The sequence below is a fragment of the Schistocerca piceifrons genome, chromosome 4 (assembly GCF_021461385.2).
Source record: "Schistocerca piceifrons isolate TAMUIC-IGC-003096 chromosome 4, iqSchPice1.1, whole genome shotgun sequence".
NCBI lineage: Eukaryota > Metazoa > Arthropoda > Insecta > Orthoptera > Acrididae > Schistocerca > Schistocerca piceifrons.
In genome coordinates, this window is record NC_060141.1 from 189,841,963 (window position 1) to 189,860,069 (window position 18,107).

The window sequence follows — 18,107 nt, forward strand, 5'->3', positions numbered from 1 at the left end:
TTTGGGAGGGTTGGAACAAAGAGGCAGATCAGTTAGCCCCCCGGGAGGAGAGGCACTTGCCTGTTGTGAGGACAAGGGGAGAAGAAGAAGAACGGGGGAGTGTCAGTAGAATTTTTCAACATGAAGGAATGTATGGGACAGCCATTCAGTCTTCTTTCAATGTAGAGAAGCTTAGAAAGTGCTCTGTTCCAGCAAGCATTCAGTCTGTGATAGAGCAGATGGACATACAGATGTAAGAAAGTGTTGAAACTTGATAGAACCCATCAAAATATTCTCATCTACACCCAATCTTTTTGACATTATGCAATTGCCAGAGATTAATTTTTCATATCATTCAGCAGAGTATGTACTACAATGAGAAATTTTGTCACGTGGAAACTGTGTGTTGAACATGTGAACATGATTTTCATAGGCAGAGATCTTCTAATTAATGTCACTCTTCAATACACAGCTTTAACTTGTCACAAATTTTAAATGTGAAGACCAGCTTTTAGAATTAGGGTTGCTTTTGAAGACATACTCTTAGTAGTGTATATCAAGAATTTTGTACTGCACTTGTGGTTTGCCAGAGCTTTGACATGATTCTTATCATTGTTTTGAATCATACAAATACGTGTGGCAGATTATTGAGATAGCTGGAATGTCTGTGTCAATCATTGGACAACAAAGCTACTTAGTGAAGCATTTCAGTCCTTTCATTAATTGTAACAATCACTTACCATAGATGGGAATGTTCACTGGTGAGAAATACATTGCTATTATTATATTGTGTATTCACTGCACTATAAGTAATTTATCTGGATATAGAACATTTAATGTTTTCAAAGGTTTTTGAAGAAAGCTGCATTTTTTTAAATTACCTTGGACTGAAAATTTCTACCAGATGAAATTGAATGAAATCTCTTTGGGAATTATTGCATCATTTTGAAACTAAAAAACGCTATTAAAACTGATTTTCAATTGTCTGTGCAGTGGTCCTCTTCAGGGATTGTAAATTGGTGTTTTTGGGGTGGTATTCTCTATATACCATCCTATATCATGTTATGTGATGGGCGATGTCACTTTCCTGAACGCCATTGGACAATTGAAATTCAGTATGCCTGTGCAGAAGTGGCTGTCCAGAAATCTGTTGCCTGTGCTACAGTAGCAAACAATGCTGGTGCAACAGAGGAGCCTAGATGTGCCAACATGAAAAGGTAGTTACAAGAGAACTGCCATGTGGCATCAGTGTATTGTGGCGGGGAAACGGTGGCCTGCTGATTCACTGTTGCCTGCCACTCAGCTGCTAGTGTAGCACAGGCAATAGCCTTCTGCACAGCCATGCCTCTACAAGCATTTTGACCTTTAATTGTCCATTGATGTAGAGGAAAGTAACAGTGGGTATCACATGACAAGTGAAACAAGGCCATATATTGGCAAGACTATACCCAGAACCCAGCAGTTTAATTGCCCAGAAGAGAATTGCAGCAAACACATTCTAAATGTCAATTTAGTAATTTTAGTATCAAAATAATGCAACTTAATGCTGAAAAGAATTTGATTAAAATTTATACTTGCTGTAGGAAGTCTTAGTATTTACATCAGAGCTGAGAGCTACTGCAGCAAAACAAATCACCGTTTTTGCCCTTGGACAATAAGAGATCAGTGTCATTTTGATTTATCCGAGCATGGGCATGGGGAGTAGCATAGTGTGACTTTCAGAATACCATAAACATTGCTGTATAAATACTCATGGGCTCTCATAATTAGTACATTAATTGCACATGTCCATCTGTTGCTAGCAGTTTCTCATTTTGAACTGTTTGTGAAAATGAATAGATCAAAATAACCATTAGGCCTTAGGATTCAAAGAATTAAACCACATATGAATGTGAAGTTGACTGTTACATAGACAAGTATGCACAACTGCTGCCTCCTTAACTAACTGAACTGTTGGTCAGATAAGGTGAATCAATCTTTGTTGTAGATTGCTCCGAACGTTGGACTACCTATTGCATCAAAAGAGAATATTATATTTAAAGTGAAGCTGTTTGTCCTAAACTGACTGAGCTAGTTGGCATAATGATGAGATACTGCACTTGTATTCAGGTGGAAGGCAGTTCAAATTTATGTCTGGCCATTTATTAGGTCTACAACTTTGCTTCCACCATTTTGCAGTAGACAGCATTAGTGGAAAGTAGTGATGCAAGTCGTAGGTCGTATGTGTCATGCAGTAAGCTTAGGCATTTGAGAACATAACTCCATCAAAATATTAGTTGATTTTTGATTGCATCTTGAAGTTATTCTCAGCTGAATATGTCAACTTACGAGCCCAGTTCTCGTCATCTGCGGGTGGTTTTAACTTTCTGCTTTGATATGAAGAAACCTGCAGCTGAGGCTCATAAAAAGCTTGGTAAGACCTATGATGAGACACTTGTTAGTAACAGAACTTTGCAGAAAATGGTTCCCAAACTTCAAGAACTGTGATTTTGTTCTTAAAGACCGGCATTGTTGTAAAAGAGAGAAAGCTTTCGATGCTACTGCAACCGATGGGAACAATCACAGGAGATCGTTATCAAAAGCAGTTGATGTGTTTGAGCTGATCACTGAAACACTAATGGCCGCAATACAGCGATAGACATGAAAAGGTGATTTTGCTGCATGACAGTGCTCGACCCCATGTCGCAAAACCCGCCAAAACATAGCTGGAAACATTGAAATGGGAAGTCCTACCTTACCCACCGTATTCTCCAGACATTGTTCCCTTTGATTACCAACTAAAAGTTCAATGGCACATGACCTGGATGCCCAGCTCTTCCTGTCATATGAACAATTGCAAAATTGGATCGATGCATGGATCTTCTCGAAAGATGCCCAGTTCTTTCACTGTGGGATTCATATGCTACCTGAAAGATGGGAGAAAGTAGTGGCCAGTGATGGCCAGTACTTTGAAACGTAAATTTCTTGTAAGATGCTCACAATAAAGCCTCAAACTTTGAGAAAAAACCGCAGAAGCAAAGTTGTAGCCGTGGTAGATTTTGGATTTCCGTGATTTTTTTAAATTTCTGAAGGTAAGAGCATGACTGATTTCCTTCCAATCCAGGCTTGTGCTCGATCTATAATGACCTTGTCATCAACAATACATTAGTCTGTAATTGGTTTTCCTTTACTGTAGTCTAAGACTGCATTCTAGTGGTCATATCCGTTTTATAAGTTGTTCTCTGCTGACTCCCCTTATCAGTAAATGTGATTGCTGATTTCTCTGAACAGTGAATATTTTCCCATTTCTGAAGTGTAATTTCAGGTTTTCATGGGTTGCTAAATCATTCTTTCATAGTTTCTCAGTTGTGGAACTATTTCATAATGAATAGTGATTTCTAAATTTTTTGACTTCACTAATACAATAAAGGTGAAGGCAGCCATATCAACAGTGTGTGGAGAAAAAAAAAATTCTGTTTAATGGATCTTCTTTACCAAAGCGTAGATGATTTTTCTTTACTGCTTAAACATTTCTCAGAGTTATTCTATCAATTTTTCAATATAGTTCTAGTTGTATTTTGTCTGTAGGCAAAGTTCATATGATTGTATATTTGTTCATTATCAGTATAGAACATAATATTTTATGTAAAGCAAGGGTTCCATGTTTTGCTTAAGAAATGCTTCCTAAAACTGCCTTGGTTTTTGCAGCGATGTTTTCCTTTTACAAGGGAAAAGTTTGTGGAATTTTTGTTTACATTTACTTTCAACAGGGTTGGCTTATACTGTTTTCCAGTCATTTGGAAATGTTAGCTGCATGAGAGATTAATAACAAAATTAAGCTGCAGTGTACTCTGAGTAAAACATAATGGAATTGCATCAGGAATTGTTACTTTGTCACCTTTTAGAAGTTTATTTCTCAGTAACAAGTGTGCTTATTCGTATTGTCACCCTTTTGAGAGATTGTGTAACTGACACGCTAGTATTGTAATAAAGTCTTCCTGATTAAATAAACTGTGTTTAGCTTTGGCTTTGGGCTTATTGTCATGTAATTTAATAAAAACTTTTTAAGCAGTTTATAGTTTTGGGCCATAATTTTTTTGACTTTCTCCGAGAGATCTTCCACCAAGGCCTGACTGTAGTAGTAGTTGCCGCTGTTGTAGGTCTCACACACAACTTTTGTTATAGGTTATGAGCTGCCATTAATGTTTGTCTGCATTCAATTTTAAACTGAGCATGCAATAGTCTTTGTTTTCTCGTCATTTTCTGAATGTTGCTGTAAAGAGAAGTTGGGTCTTAGCCACCCTTAATCACCTTGCTTTGTACATATTTATCCTGGATACAGTGGCCGATAAGTATAAAACTGGATCAGAACTTCTCTACACTTGACATATCCAAGCTGAAAGGAGAAGTGACGCTGCCTGTTAGCAAGGCTCTTAATCTATTTGGAGATGAAAATTTCAAGGTAAGATACACTTTGGACATAGGTAATAGAGAACCAGATCAAATAGATTAAGTAAAAATTGAAATACAAACATTGTCAAAGAAAATGGCTGCATATGTGACACTAGGAAATTATCTTGCTTTCTTAAAATGAATGAAAACGGACACATTTAATCAAATTATGATCCACTCAGCTGGAGCCATCAGTGGTCTCCTGGCATATCTCTCTCCTGATGTGGAATGATGTATATTTCTGTTCAGCATGTATACATTTCTCCTATATTTTTGCCATTTGCTTATTGTCTGTTTCTTCCTTATTAGCATAACCTGTATATCACTTCAGGCAGGGTGATTACCTTCATAATCTCAGATGTTGTTGAATTTAGCATATGTTAAAATTCAGGAGTAAGTTTTGTTTTCTCCAAATATTCCTGCCCCAAGATACGGGCCTCCAAAGATGACACTGCAACACCATTTTGAAGATGCGAATTTTGGAAAATATTTTAAAATGCTGTATCCCTTTAACAGTTATAGATATTTTGTAAGAGTTTTTTTTTATTATTTGAAAGATAATTGCTTTGTGATTGCAATAGTATCCTCCATTTGGACATATCTGTCAAAGTTCTTTTACTGTCGCCTTTTGTATTTTTTTTTATAATTTAGAGATTTTTTTTAATGCCAATCCAGTAAAGATATGTTTGATTCTGTTGATTAGTACCATGTAGTACCATATTCTCAGTAAAGGAGAGCTTCCATTTTTAAATTGAACAGTTTTTTTTTAATCCTTTTTTTTTTTTAAATTACTTTCAAGGGTATTTACTTTCAAGGGTATTGTATGTCTTCATTGAAGTTGTTTCTTACTAATTTCTTTGTTACAATGTTTTTTCTTGTCTTTGTTTCAGTTATTTCTTATAACTTTCTTTGTTGCAGTTATTTCTTTTCACTTTCATTGTTGCAGATATTTCTTACACTTTGTTGTAGTTCCTTGTCAGTTTCTTTGTCATGGTTGTTCATTGCGGATTTCTGTATTTAGTTGTTCAGTGCTAATTTGTTTACTGAAGAGGCTTCTTTCTATTTGGGACCATCCAGTGAGTTCTGTGTTTTCGTGAGGAATTTGCCGGTTGTCACAGTTGTAGTGCGTTTTGTGAAAAGGACTGTTTGAAATGTCTTCTGAATGGAGCCACAGGAGAGTGAAGCATGCTGACTATTGCATATCCATAAGAGAGTGATATATAAGACAAAAAAAAACTGACTTTGTTCAGGTTGGGAATAAGTTTTCTCATTTGAAGACTCTGTTTCCAAGTGAAGATGTTTCCAGTGATGACTATTTGTGTTCTAAATGTTTTGACAGAATAACAACATTGATAGTATTTGAACTAGATGAAGCCTCCTACAGTGCAGATGATGCAGATTTTGCATCAGTAGAGGAAGAATTAAATGCCCTGAATCAGTCAACTACAGAGGTAGGTGTTAGTCCTGTTAAGAAACCGTGGTCAGTGAAGTCGAGTCATAAGATCTGTGCATCAAGAGAGAGCAGAGACATTACTAAAGCTATGGATGAATACACTACAGCAAAACTGACCATAATCTTCAAAGTAGAAATTCCATTTTCAGAAGAATATGAACCAAATCACTCTTGCACCTCTTGTCAGGAATTTTTCACTAATATCAATTCAGTTGTTGAATATTGTGCATCCTACAGTGAAAAGGTGCTAGTTTTAACTATTATTCCAGAGACATTTTGTAAGAAAACACTTTTGAACCACGTTCTATCAGTATCAAAGTTCATGGTAAACAAATCAAGAAATGTGAGGTCTGTAAAAGGAGTCTTTGGAAGACCAGATCTCTATTATGGTCATCCTATAGAAGCAGTTCAAGTTCAAATAGTGCAGTCATTTTATCTGGAAGATAAATGGGAATGTTCTCACCAGAATGCCAACAAAAAAAGACAGTATAACTGTAACAGTTGAAAGTCAAAAAATTGTGAAAGTGAAGAGGTACATGACTTGCAGTATTAAAGAAACTTTTGCAATTTATAAGAGCAACTACACAACTTCACATACTGGAAGATCCAAATTTTGTGCACTACTACCTAAGTGGGTAGTTCCATACCAACCTAGAGATGTGTGTTTATGTATGTACTGCACAAATTTTGAAGTTTGTGTGGTAACTTTGAAGAACTTATTGGAGCATGTGACATATGACACCTTGGTTGGTCGTGTGAAGTTATTAGTAGTCTGTGACATAGAGCGAGAGACCTGTTTGTTGTTTCAAGAATGTGGTGACTGCCCTGGAAAGGGAGGACTGTCTTTACAGACACTTGGCCGGGAAGAAGTAACAGATAACTCTGTGTATGCGACGAGAGGAAAATAAACTAATTTAGAAAACTGTTGCCTTTGACAGTTTCATTGATGAACTTGGTAAATGGTCAGTGACAGCAGTAACATCCCAGCATCTGAAGAAACTGCAATAACAACACATTGGAGAAGTGAAACGGTGTGTACAGGCTGAAGAACTATGTTTAGTGCTTCACTGTGATTTTGCTGAGAACTGGTCTGTAATCCTCCCACTAGAAGTGCAAGGGTATCATTGGAGTAATGACCAGGTTTCAATTTTTACAGGAGTGAAATATTTTCAAAACAAGACCACAAGTGTTGCATTTATAAGTGATGACACAGGACTCGGCACATGCTTTGCTAGAAATGCGCAAAATTCTTCAATTGCAAATGGGCAGAGAAGATCATCATTATTTCTGATGGTGCTCCTAGTCATTTTAAAAATCGTTACCAGCTGTTTGAATTGAGTAAGTCGCTTGTGCCAACTGACTGGGTACACAGTGCTACTGGTCATGGAAAGGGGCCTTGTGATGGTGTAGGAGGCCTGCTGAAGCACCGTGCTACACAACATAATCTTTCCAGACCAAATACAGCTGCGATTCAGAATCCTGAGGATTTTATGAGAGTTGTGAAATCTTATACATCCACAGCCCTCATTCTTTTGTCCAAAGAGGAAATTGAAGAATTCTGTGAGCAGAAAAAAGAAGAATGGTCCAAAGTGATGGGCGAACTCATATTGCATGCACTTTAAAGAGCAAGGAAGAAGAAATTGCATTTGTTGGGCCAACACCTCAGAAACAGTAGGATAATATTCAGATTCAAAACCTGGGAAGGGGGATGTTTGTGGAGTATGTGTATGATTGTGACTGGTGGATTGCAGAGATTATAGACACCAGTTATGAGTTAAACGAAATTGTAGTGAACTTTATGCTGCCACATGGACCAACTGCTGGATATAGGTTTCCAGCTGAAGGACAGCAACAACGCCATCAGTGCTTACTTCCTGGTCGCAATGTTTTGAAGATTGTAAGTGCCCCAGTTCCTATTGGTTCAGCAGGAAGGTATCACTTTATATCGAAGGAAGATACTGAAGCAGTGGACTGGCTAATTTCAGTGCAAAACAGAGTGCACAGAAGTTGTATAAATTGAAACCCTTAAATCTTTGGACCTTTCACATTTATTTTGGAACCATTTACAGTGCTTGAAAAATAAGTCTCTTACTCGTCTTTCAAAACTAACATTATGTTAAATAAGGCTAGGTTTTGATTTTTATGAGCCTGTTATGTGATAATGTGGTAATAAAACAGGTTTCATATATGGCAAAAATTTCATTTGTTAAAAAACCTGTTCAGCCTAAAAGTGAAAGCTCTCCTTTCCAGGTAATGTAGACTATATGGTACTGATCAACAGAAAAAAAATCAAAATTTTATGGATTTGCATTTTTGGGAAAAATTTTTTTCCCTAAATTATTTAAAAAAGTTCAGAACGCTGTAGTAACTTAACTTTGACAGATAAGTCCAAATGGAAGATTTCTTTGTAATCCTAAAGCAATTATCTTTCAAATAAAAAAAAACAACAAAATATCTAGAACTGTTCCAGAGATACAGCATTTTAAAAAGTTTTCCAAAATTCGCATCTTCAAAATGATATGCGCAGTGTCACCTTTGGAGGACTGTATCTCAGAGCAGAATTTTTTTTAGAGAAAGCGAAAAAATACATGTTCATTACTTAGTCTTTCATTTTAACATAAGCTAAATTCAATAATATCCAAGATTATGAAGGTTCATTTTAACATATGCTAAATTCAATAATATCTGAGGTTATGACGGTAAGACTTTTTCTTAGCCTGCCTGAATTGATACGGACTATGCCTATTATATTAAAAGTACCAACAACTACACATCCAAAATAATTCATTTTCTTTAATTTTTAGTTTCTATTTGTCATCCCAGTTGTTTATTTTTCAACAGTTGGTTGATTTACACGTGTGCCACAAGATGTATGTAATGCTGTACACTATTAGTTTGTTAGAGACAGACAGACAGAAAGGTATAATATAGTTTTTAGCTTGTTTCTTCTTGGTCCACTAGAATTTGCCTCACTTTTTCATAATTTAAGGATTTACATTAGAATACAAGATATCTTTTCAGCTTCACTGAGACATTTAGAACACAAACACAGAAGCACACACATACATAATATGAGTTTTGCATGCATTCACACCAGAGGCAGTTATAACTTGTCTGTCCACAAGCAATGCTTGGTAGTCGTAAGTCAGTTAACTCTTGCCAAGTGAATCAAGAAACAGAAGACGGCAGAATACACAACTCGCTTGTACAGAGCTCCACCACTTGAATAACTTAAAAGTAAAGTGTACTTGTGAATTAGCAATATGTTGAACAGATAACACTTTGAACTTGCATCCTCATTGAAAGTCACTTGATCTATTTCAAGGCAGTTAGGGTGTAACTTGTGTGCATTCAGACTGGTCATAAATGTTCCAGAAAGGCATAATGAAGCCATTATGGATAATGGTTACTTTTTTCCTGTACACTTGCAAAAAATCAAAACAGATTTGTTGTGATTATTATAGCAGTTGCTCAAATACTATTTTGCAAGTGTTTCACTGTATTTGTGGGATAATGCAAGGTGCTATTTTTTCATCAACAGATTTTCATTTCGTATTATGTGTGCTTCATTTCATTAACATTTTCCATCATATGTTATTCATTGTGGTTGTAGATGCCAGTGTCCAGTAACATTGAAAATAATTGCTTGTGATGAGACAGGATGCAGCACAGGAAAATTACAAGCTATTCTGTGGTATGAGTATCCATTTATTTCATTGCAGTCTATCATAAAAGAAACCACTCACCATGCTGTGGTGACATTGAGGGTTTTCATTATGACACACAACATAATAGGCAGGAAAGGAATGTAGAGGCAAAGAGCAGACACTTCAACATTATTTAACACTACATTTGTGCAAAATTCATAGCCACGTATGGTATACAGCACAATATGAAGAGGCTTATGCTTCTAAATCATAAATATTGTACAGAACTTGAACTGTTCCATGTGATTACTCTATCACTCATGCAAATCATAATGAATTGCCAGAACACTAAGAGCAGTAAGCTGAAGGGCAATAATTAAAGAAACATTTTTCTGCAATTAAAATATTTGTCATGTAGTAGCAGAGAGAAAAAAAATCATCTTAAATGTTTCCATCGCTATTTTTACTTTAAAAGTATACTTCATGGGCAAATTTTAGCAACTATTCCTCTTCATTTTTCCAAAACTTTATGTTGCTGCTGCTGTTGTTGTTTTTATCTTTAGTCCAATGACTGATTTGATGTAGCTCTCTACTCTATTCTCCACATGCCTCATCGTCTCCAAGTAACTGCTGCAACCTAAATCCTTCCAAATCTGATTATTGTATTCGTCTCTTGATCTCCCTCTACAATTTTTTACACTCCACACTTCCCTCCAGTACTAAACTGGTGATCCCTTGATGTTTCAGAATGTGTACTATCAATGTATCCTTTCTTTTAGTAAAGTTGTGCCACAGTTTTCTTTCCTCACCATTTGTATTTAGTACCTCATTAGTTACTTGATCTACCTATCAGATCTTCAGCATTCTTCTGTAACACCACATTGTAAAAGCTTCTGTTTTCTTCTTGTCTAAACTGTTAATTGTCCATAGATCACTTCCATACATGGCTACACTCCAGGCAAATGCACTGAAGAACCAAAGAAACTGGTACACCTGCGTAATATCGTGTAGGGCCTCTGCGAGCATGCAGAAGTGCTGCAACATGATGTGGCATGATGGACTCAACTAGCATCTGAAGTAGTGCTGGAGGGAATTGACACCACAACTCCATAAATCCGTAAGAGTACTAGGGTGTGGTGATTTCTTCTGAACAGCATATTGCAAGGCATCCCAGATATGCTCATAATGTCCATGTCTGGGGAGTTTGGCAGCCAGTGGAAGTGTTTAAACTCAGAAGAATGTTACAGGAGCCACTCTGTAGGAATTCAGGACATGTGGGGTGTCGCATTGTCCTGCTAGAATTGCCCAAGCCCATCAGAATGCACAGTGGACATGAACAGATGCAGGTGATCAGACACAATGCTTACATGTGTGTCACCTGTCAGAGTCATATGTAGATGTACCGTAGGTCCCATTTCACTCTAACTGTATGTACCTCACACTATTACAGAGCCTCCACCAGCTTCAACAGTCCCTGCTGACTTGCAGGGTCCATGGATTCATGAGGTTGTCTCCATACTTGTACACATCCATCTGCTCGATACAATTTCAAATGAGACTTGTTCGACCAGGCAACATGTTTCCAGTGATCAACAGTCCAGTGTCATCGTTGACGGACCCAGGCTAGGTGTAAAGCTTTGTGTCGTGCTGTCACCAAGGGTACACGAGTGGGCCTTCAGCTCCAAAAGCCCATATCGATGAAGTTTTGTTGAGTGGTTCGCATGCTGACACTTGTTGATGGCCCAGCATTGAAATCTGCAGCAGGTTGCAGAAGGGTCGCGCTTCTGTCACATCGAAGAATTCTCTTCAGTCGTCGTTGGCCCCATTGTTGCAGGATCTTTTTCCGGCCACAGCGATGTTGGAGATTTGATGCTTTACCAGATTCCTGATATTCACAGTACACTTGTGAAATGGTCATATGGGAAAATCCCTTCATCGGAGATGCTGTGTCCCATCACCCCTGCACCGACTCTTACACCATGTTCAAACTCGCTTAAATCTCGATAACTTGCTACTGCAGAAGCAGTAACCAAACTTAACAACTGTGCCAGACACTTATTGTCTTATACAGGCATTGCCGACCACGGCGCTGTATTCTGCCTGTTCACATATCTCTGTATTTGAATATGCATGCCTATACCAGTTTTTTTGACACTTCAGTATACCTTTAGAAAAGACTTCTTAACATTTAATGTACACTCCCACAAGCAGCAGTTCACCTTCTCCCACCCCTACCATGCTGTCCCTCCCCATCCCCACCCCAGCCTCCTCCCTAACCCCACCAACTGGTTCCCTCTCCCATCATGTGCTGCTGCTCGCAGTCTGGCTTCAGCTGGCAGAGACTGTGGTCATGAGTGTGCAAGCTGCATGTGTGTGTGTGTGTGTGTGTGTGTGTGTGTGTGTGTGTGTGTGTGTGTGTTCAACAAAGGCCTTGTTGGCTGAAAGCTCACTTTCTGACACTCTTTTTGTTGTGCCTGTCTGTGACTCATCGTCTCCACTGTATGGCGAGTAGCAAGTATGCTTTTCATAATATTGTTACATTCCATCCTGCATTTTCCATTATTTGATTTAACACTTGAATCTGTATTCCATATTAATCAATTTCTCTTCTCAGAAACAGTTTTCTCGCCATTGGCAGTCTAAATTTTATATCCTCTCTGCTTCAGCTTCAGCAGTTTTGCTGCCTAGCCCTTTGCTGCCTCTGTCAGAATTACAATGTCATCAGAAGTTGTAATTTCTTCTCCCTGAACTTTAATTTCTTTTCCAAATTTTTCTTTGTTTCCTTTACTGCTTGTGCAATGTACAGAGTAAATAAAATCAGGGATAGGCTACAGCCCTGTCACACTCATTCTCCACTACTGTTTCCCTTTTTTGCCCCCTCTACCTCTGTAACTGCCATCTGGTTTCTGTACAATTTGTAAATAGCCTTGTGTTCCATATATTTTACTGTAGAATTTCAAAGAGAACATTGTCAGAAGCTTTGTAAGTCTGCAAATACTGTAAATGTAGGTTTGCCTTTCCTTAACCTGTCTTCTAAGAGAAATTGTAGCATCAATATTGCTTTTCATGTAGCTTCATATCTCCAGAATCCAAACTGATCTACCCCGAGGTTGGCTTATACCAGTTATTCCTTTCTTGTGTGAAGAATTTATGTTAGTATTTGGCAGCTTGTATGTAGTTATACAGAAAGAAAATTTGTGGATAGGTAGTTACGTATCAGCAGTTAAATAAGAGTACATCCTGAGAAACTAGAATAATTTTGGAGAGTTAGTGTTATTCATTAGATCATACAGTGCAAAATATAAGAAATGCCTAACAGCAGCAGAGAGAAAACTTTCTTCTGGTACAGAAGCAGATTTTCTTAAAGAGTCTAATTGAAAGACTTCACTTTAAAGCCATGCTTTTTGTTTATAAATACTCAATTTTGCACCAGACATTGATACTTCAGTTAAAGAAGAAGTAAGAGGTTTTCATCAAATATATCAGGTTCTTTGTAATTAGTATGCAGATGCAGTGATCATAAAATACATGGTATTCAGGAGAAACATTCTGGAAAGACAGTATTCATAAATACGTAGCAAAATATTGTGAAGTACATGGCAGAGGGTACTTAGCTCTATACCACTTGTTAGGGTTTCTTCGTGTTCCAATTTTGTATGAAATGCAGGAAGAATGACTGCTTCAAAGCCTCTGCTGCCCTTCTTTGTTTATGTTCAGTATAACTTGTTAGTCCTATTTGGTTTAGGTTCCACACACTTGAACAGTATTCTGAGTTGGGACAGACGAGTGTTTTTATTGAAATTTAGTCATCTTATCAAATTAGTACAGTAGTCGTCATTAACATGTAATGAAGGGTGTATTTGATCTAACTGAACCTTTTAATTTGTAAATTACTGAGTTGGGGGTCACTGACACTATGTGTGTACTGTAAACAGTTAAAAGTAGTCTGTCAGTGAGGGTCATAGAATGGACAAAGATTGCTGATTCTTTAAGTGTTTGCACCTGATACACATGCATTATTTATAACCAAGCCAAGATTGTTATGAGGAGAGCACTGTATATATGCCAAGAATACAAACCACAAAGTCAGTGTCCAAAGCAGGGCCAACATCCCAGTAGCAGCAGCTAGGCAAGATTTAACTGAGCTTTGTGACACACAAGAAGAGTGGCTCACGGCTACTCAGTTAAATCCAAACTGCCATCAGTCTCTCCCATGTAACCCTGTGATTGTGGCCACTAGCAAAGCTAACTGTAGTGCCACCGATCTGTATCACTGGTGAGGATGCTCCTCATCCACATCTGAAGTCATAGTGCCGAAGATGTCCATTCTGGTCTTGGTGGACGTGAGTGGATGGAGAGGCAGTGCTCTCACCCAGTGGATCTAGGACCATAGGTTCGAGCCTGACCCTGTCAGGAGGCCTGGTCAAGATCTGTGAAGATGACAGTGCACCCAAGGCAGTACACTTCTCTGGCACCACCAGGATGAGGGAAGATTGTGACAGAGGGAGCTGTTCCATTTCCACAGGCTCCCAGGCTGTCGCCCATTCACCCACCCATCGATAGCCTTGGGTGCAGTTGCAGAGGTCATACCAAGGTGCAGGAGGTACAAGGAAAGGGCAACAGAGCCAGCTAGTGGCGACCCTGATGTCTGGTCGGGGGTTGGAGTTGGAGACAAGGTCTGGGTTGAAAATTGCAACTGCAGTTGTGGCCGGAGCAAGTTTCAGTGGTGTGTTGGATGGGCATGCTCGACTGTGACGTCATGCAGGTTGCACCCACCTTGCCATGTGACAATCACTTCGGTCTAATCCAGACACCAGCCAGATGTGCCTGCCCAGGCACAAGCACTCTTTGTGTAGGCAGGCATGTATGCTTAATGGGCGCACTGCATGGGACACAGGAAGCCTAACATAGTGCAGTGCTTGCGTCCATGCAGGATTTCGGTCGTCCCGACTTTGTTGTCGGGGATATTCATATACATCACGAGGAAGCTGTGCAAGGCATCCTCGGTCAACAGTATCTTCAAGGCCTTGCACATCTGTGTCTTGAAGGTGTGGACCATCCGCACAGGCTCCTTGTTTGAAGAAGCAAGGTGAAAAGGGTCAGATTGTTAGTACATTTGCAGCAACAGAAGGCTTTCAACTGAGTCAACGGAAATTAGGCCCATTGTCTGACACTAGGGTGCACAGTGCTCCGTCTGTGGTGAAACTCCTCTAAAGGATACAGACAGTAGCAGTGGTAGTGGTGATGGATCAGATGTGCATAACAAACAAAAAGTTTGAGAGGGTGCACATCACCAGCAACTATATAGCACCCTTAAATGGTCCCTCTAAATTAACATGGACCTCCTCTCAAGGGCTGAGGGAGTGGGGCTACAGCAAAAGACATTGAGCTGGGGATACTTGACTAAGAGAGCATGCACAGAAGGAGTGGTAGGGGCATATGCAATTGAGAATGCATTCAGCATTGTTGTACTTCAGGAAGTTTGAGAGGGTGCACATCACCAGAAACTATATAGCACCCTTAAATGGTCCCTCTAAATTAACATGGACCTCCTCTCAAGGGCTGATGGAGTGGGGCTACAGCAAAAGACATTGAGCTGGGGAAACTTGACTAAGGGAGCATGCACAGAAGGAGTGGTAGGGGCTTATGCAATTGAGAATGCATTCAGCATTGTTGTACTTCAGCATTGTTGTACTGCAGCATTGTTGTACTTAGCTCCTAATGACAGCTCTCTGAGGAGAGGAATGTACCTGTGCCAGTAAGACAGGACATGGCACTGGGCCTTTCCAAACTGAGGCGAAACGAGCCAGTGACGTGTCATTGATTAGTCATGACCGCATCATTGTCCAGCTGGAACCTTAAGGACTGGCCAAACCTTATGCCTTATGCCTTCTAGTATTACAGGTGATTCAAAAATATTTCTGTTTGCTGATGACACCACCTTGGTAGTGAAGGATCTTGTGTGTAATATTGAAACATTATCAAATAATGTAGTTCATGAAGTAAGTTCGTGGCTTGTGGAAAATAATTTGATGCTAAATCACAGTAAGACTCAGTTTTTACAGTTTCTAACCCACAATTCAACAAGAACTGACATTTTAATCAGACAGAATGGGCATGTTATAAGCGAGACGGAACAGTTCAAGTTCCTAGGCGTACGGATAGATAGTAAGCTGTTGTGGAAAGCCCATGTTCAGGATCTTGTTCAGAAACTAAATGCCGCTTTATTTACCATTAGAACAGTATCTGAAATAAGTGACATTTCAACACGAAAAGTAGTATACTTCGCATATTTTCATACGCTTATGTCATATGGTATTATTTTTTGGGGTAATTCTTCTGATTCAAAAAGGGTATTTTTGGCTCAAAAACGGGCTGTTCGAGCTATGTATGGTGTAAGTTCGAAAACCTCTTGTCGACCCCTATTCAATAGTCTGGGAATTTTGACATTGCCCTCACAGCATGTATTTTCTTTAATGTCGTTTGTTGTTAGCAATATTAGCTTATTCCCAAGAGTTAGCAGCTTTCACTCAGTTAATACTAGGCAGAAATCAAATCTGCATGTGGAATGCACTTCCTTGACTCTTGTGCAGAAAGGAGTGCAGTATTCTGCTGCATCCATTTTCAATAAGCTACCACAAGAACTCAAAAATCTTAGCAGTAGCCCAAACACTTTTAAGTCTAAACTGAAGAGTTTCCTCATGGCTCACTCCTTCTATTCTGTCGAGGAGCTCCTGGAAGAGATAAAAAATTAAGCAAATTCCAGTGTTACATTCTTGATTTTCTTTATTTAAACTAACGACTTGTTTCATTTTATGTGTTTCTACAATCGTGTTATAATTTCATGTATTGACTCGTTCCATGACCATGGAGACTTCTCCTAAATGTGGTCCCACGGAACAATAAATAAATAAATAAATAAATAAATAAACCAAAGTGAGCTTCCATGGCGCAAAGAAACTGGGGGTTGTGCAGCCTTGACTGCTGCTGTGAAGCACATGGCGAGTGGACCATTGGTGACATACAACGGCCAGGTTAACACGCTTGCCACATGCCCAGCAGTTTGCTGCATGATGTGGGCATCAGCTTCTGTTATGCTCACTACTGCTTTCCAGACAATACTGATGCTTTTTGGAGAAGCATGGCGTACTGTGTGATGCCACAGAGGGAAGACATTTCTGACCTGCTTGAACATTACAAAAACGTCATGTGACATTGGAAAGGGAGCTGAATCATCAACATACTTAAGTTTCTCACAGTGCGCCAGCAATAGAATCCCCATGACTGGGCTGGGATTTAGGTGCAGAAGGTGACTGACAACTTGCAAAATTTGAGTATTCCTTGTGAAAACTTAATGAGATTCTGAAGCAGCATAAAAGAATTTTAATTACTTCATCCTTACTAAGACCAGATTTAGCTAAAGCTTTTGAAGTGTGGAATGTCATTCTGAGAATGAGATGTCCCACATCCCTGCTCTCCACTGGCCAAGAAAAGATATTCACGAGTTAAGGTAGTTAGTAAGTAGGAAGTACCCTACTTTCCAGAGGTTTTATGGTTTGTCCAGATTGCAGCTGTACCAGTGCTGTGCTATTGACAATGTGGGCCGCAGATGGGCCCTTCTACCTGCTGGGTGGAGTCATCTGCTTTGAGGTGCCATGGGTAAATGGCATGGAGAGAATGTGACCCTTATGATATCAAAGAAAAAGCTCGCCAGAGAACAAATGATGTTGAAATATATTGGTACAAATTGTTATTATCTAGATGGCCACTGATAGACATACATTTTATCTAGATGGTCACCGATAGACATACATTGTCTTGTCTGCATGGAATACATGCAGAGGTAGTCACTCTGTCATCATCTAGAATTGTATATAATAGCCAGTACATCGGTTTCCAACTGTTTTGATGTGTTGTTCCAATAGATACATTGACCAACAGAAATATCTTTCAACGCCTTTCAACACAAAAGTAGTAGTCCACTGAGAAGAGCTGTGATCCACAATTAAAGGGGCACTTATCTGCAGGACGCCTTCCTCACAAGAAAAGCAGTGACCTATAAATATATTGCAAGTACCTTGGAAGAATTAACGTATGAAAATTCTGCAGATCAGTTAATGAACTTTTCTACCTATCAATACCTTATCACCAAAAGAGGAAAAGTAGGAAGAAACATTTCAGTTGGCAATCTCAGTAAAGATGCAAAAGAAAAGAGGCTTGAAGAAAGGGCAAAAAAGAAGAGTAAAATAATTTTTAGCAAAATTAAGTTAGAAGATACATTGTTTCCCAGGGCAATCAGAGTTAACAGTCGAAAGTCTACATGCTGTGTGGTTGGATTCAAATCGGTAAAAATATTAGAGAAGGATACATCTGTGTTGGTTGTAATGAGGAGAAAAAAAAAATCTGTGTGAATAACGGGAAGATACAAATTGTGGTTGTTCAGAGGAACATAGTCAGCCATTACAACATTTTTTGTGTCTATGGAACAGTAGACATGAGTCATGTACACACATTTGGAGGTGTAACACGGAATAGCTATGTCGAGTTCAAAGAAGAAGAGTGCTGTCTTTGTAGCAGTGGACAGACCCCATGGCAGC

At 38.9% G+C, this 18,107-nt stretch overlaps 1 protein-coding gene across 4 annotated transcripts in view; it reads left to right on the forward strand.

Moving 5' to 3' along the window:
• The window catches only part of LOC124795243 (zinc finger protein 250-like), a 182,907-nt gene that overhangs the window by 109,320 nt on the left and 55,480 nt on the right, over window positions 1–18,107 (forward strand). For 3 of the 4 annotated variants that reach the window (XM_047259173.1, XM_047259176.1, XM_047259174.1), the window contains exon 7: window positions 4,301–4,420. The exons of the other annotated variant lie outside the window; for it this stretch is intronic. In XM_047259173.1, the coding sequence (XP_047115129.1) occupies window positions 4,301–4,420 (120 nt within the window). The remainder of the gene's footprint in view (window positions 1–4,300; window positions 4,421–18,107) is intronic. 4 annotated transcript variants of the gene reach the window in all.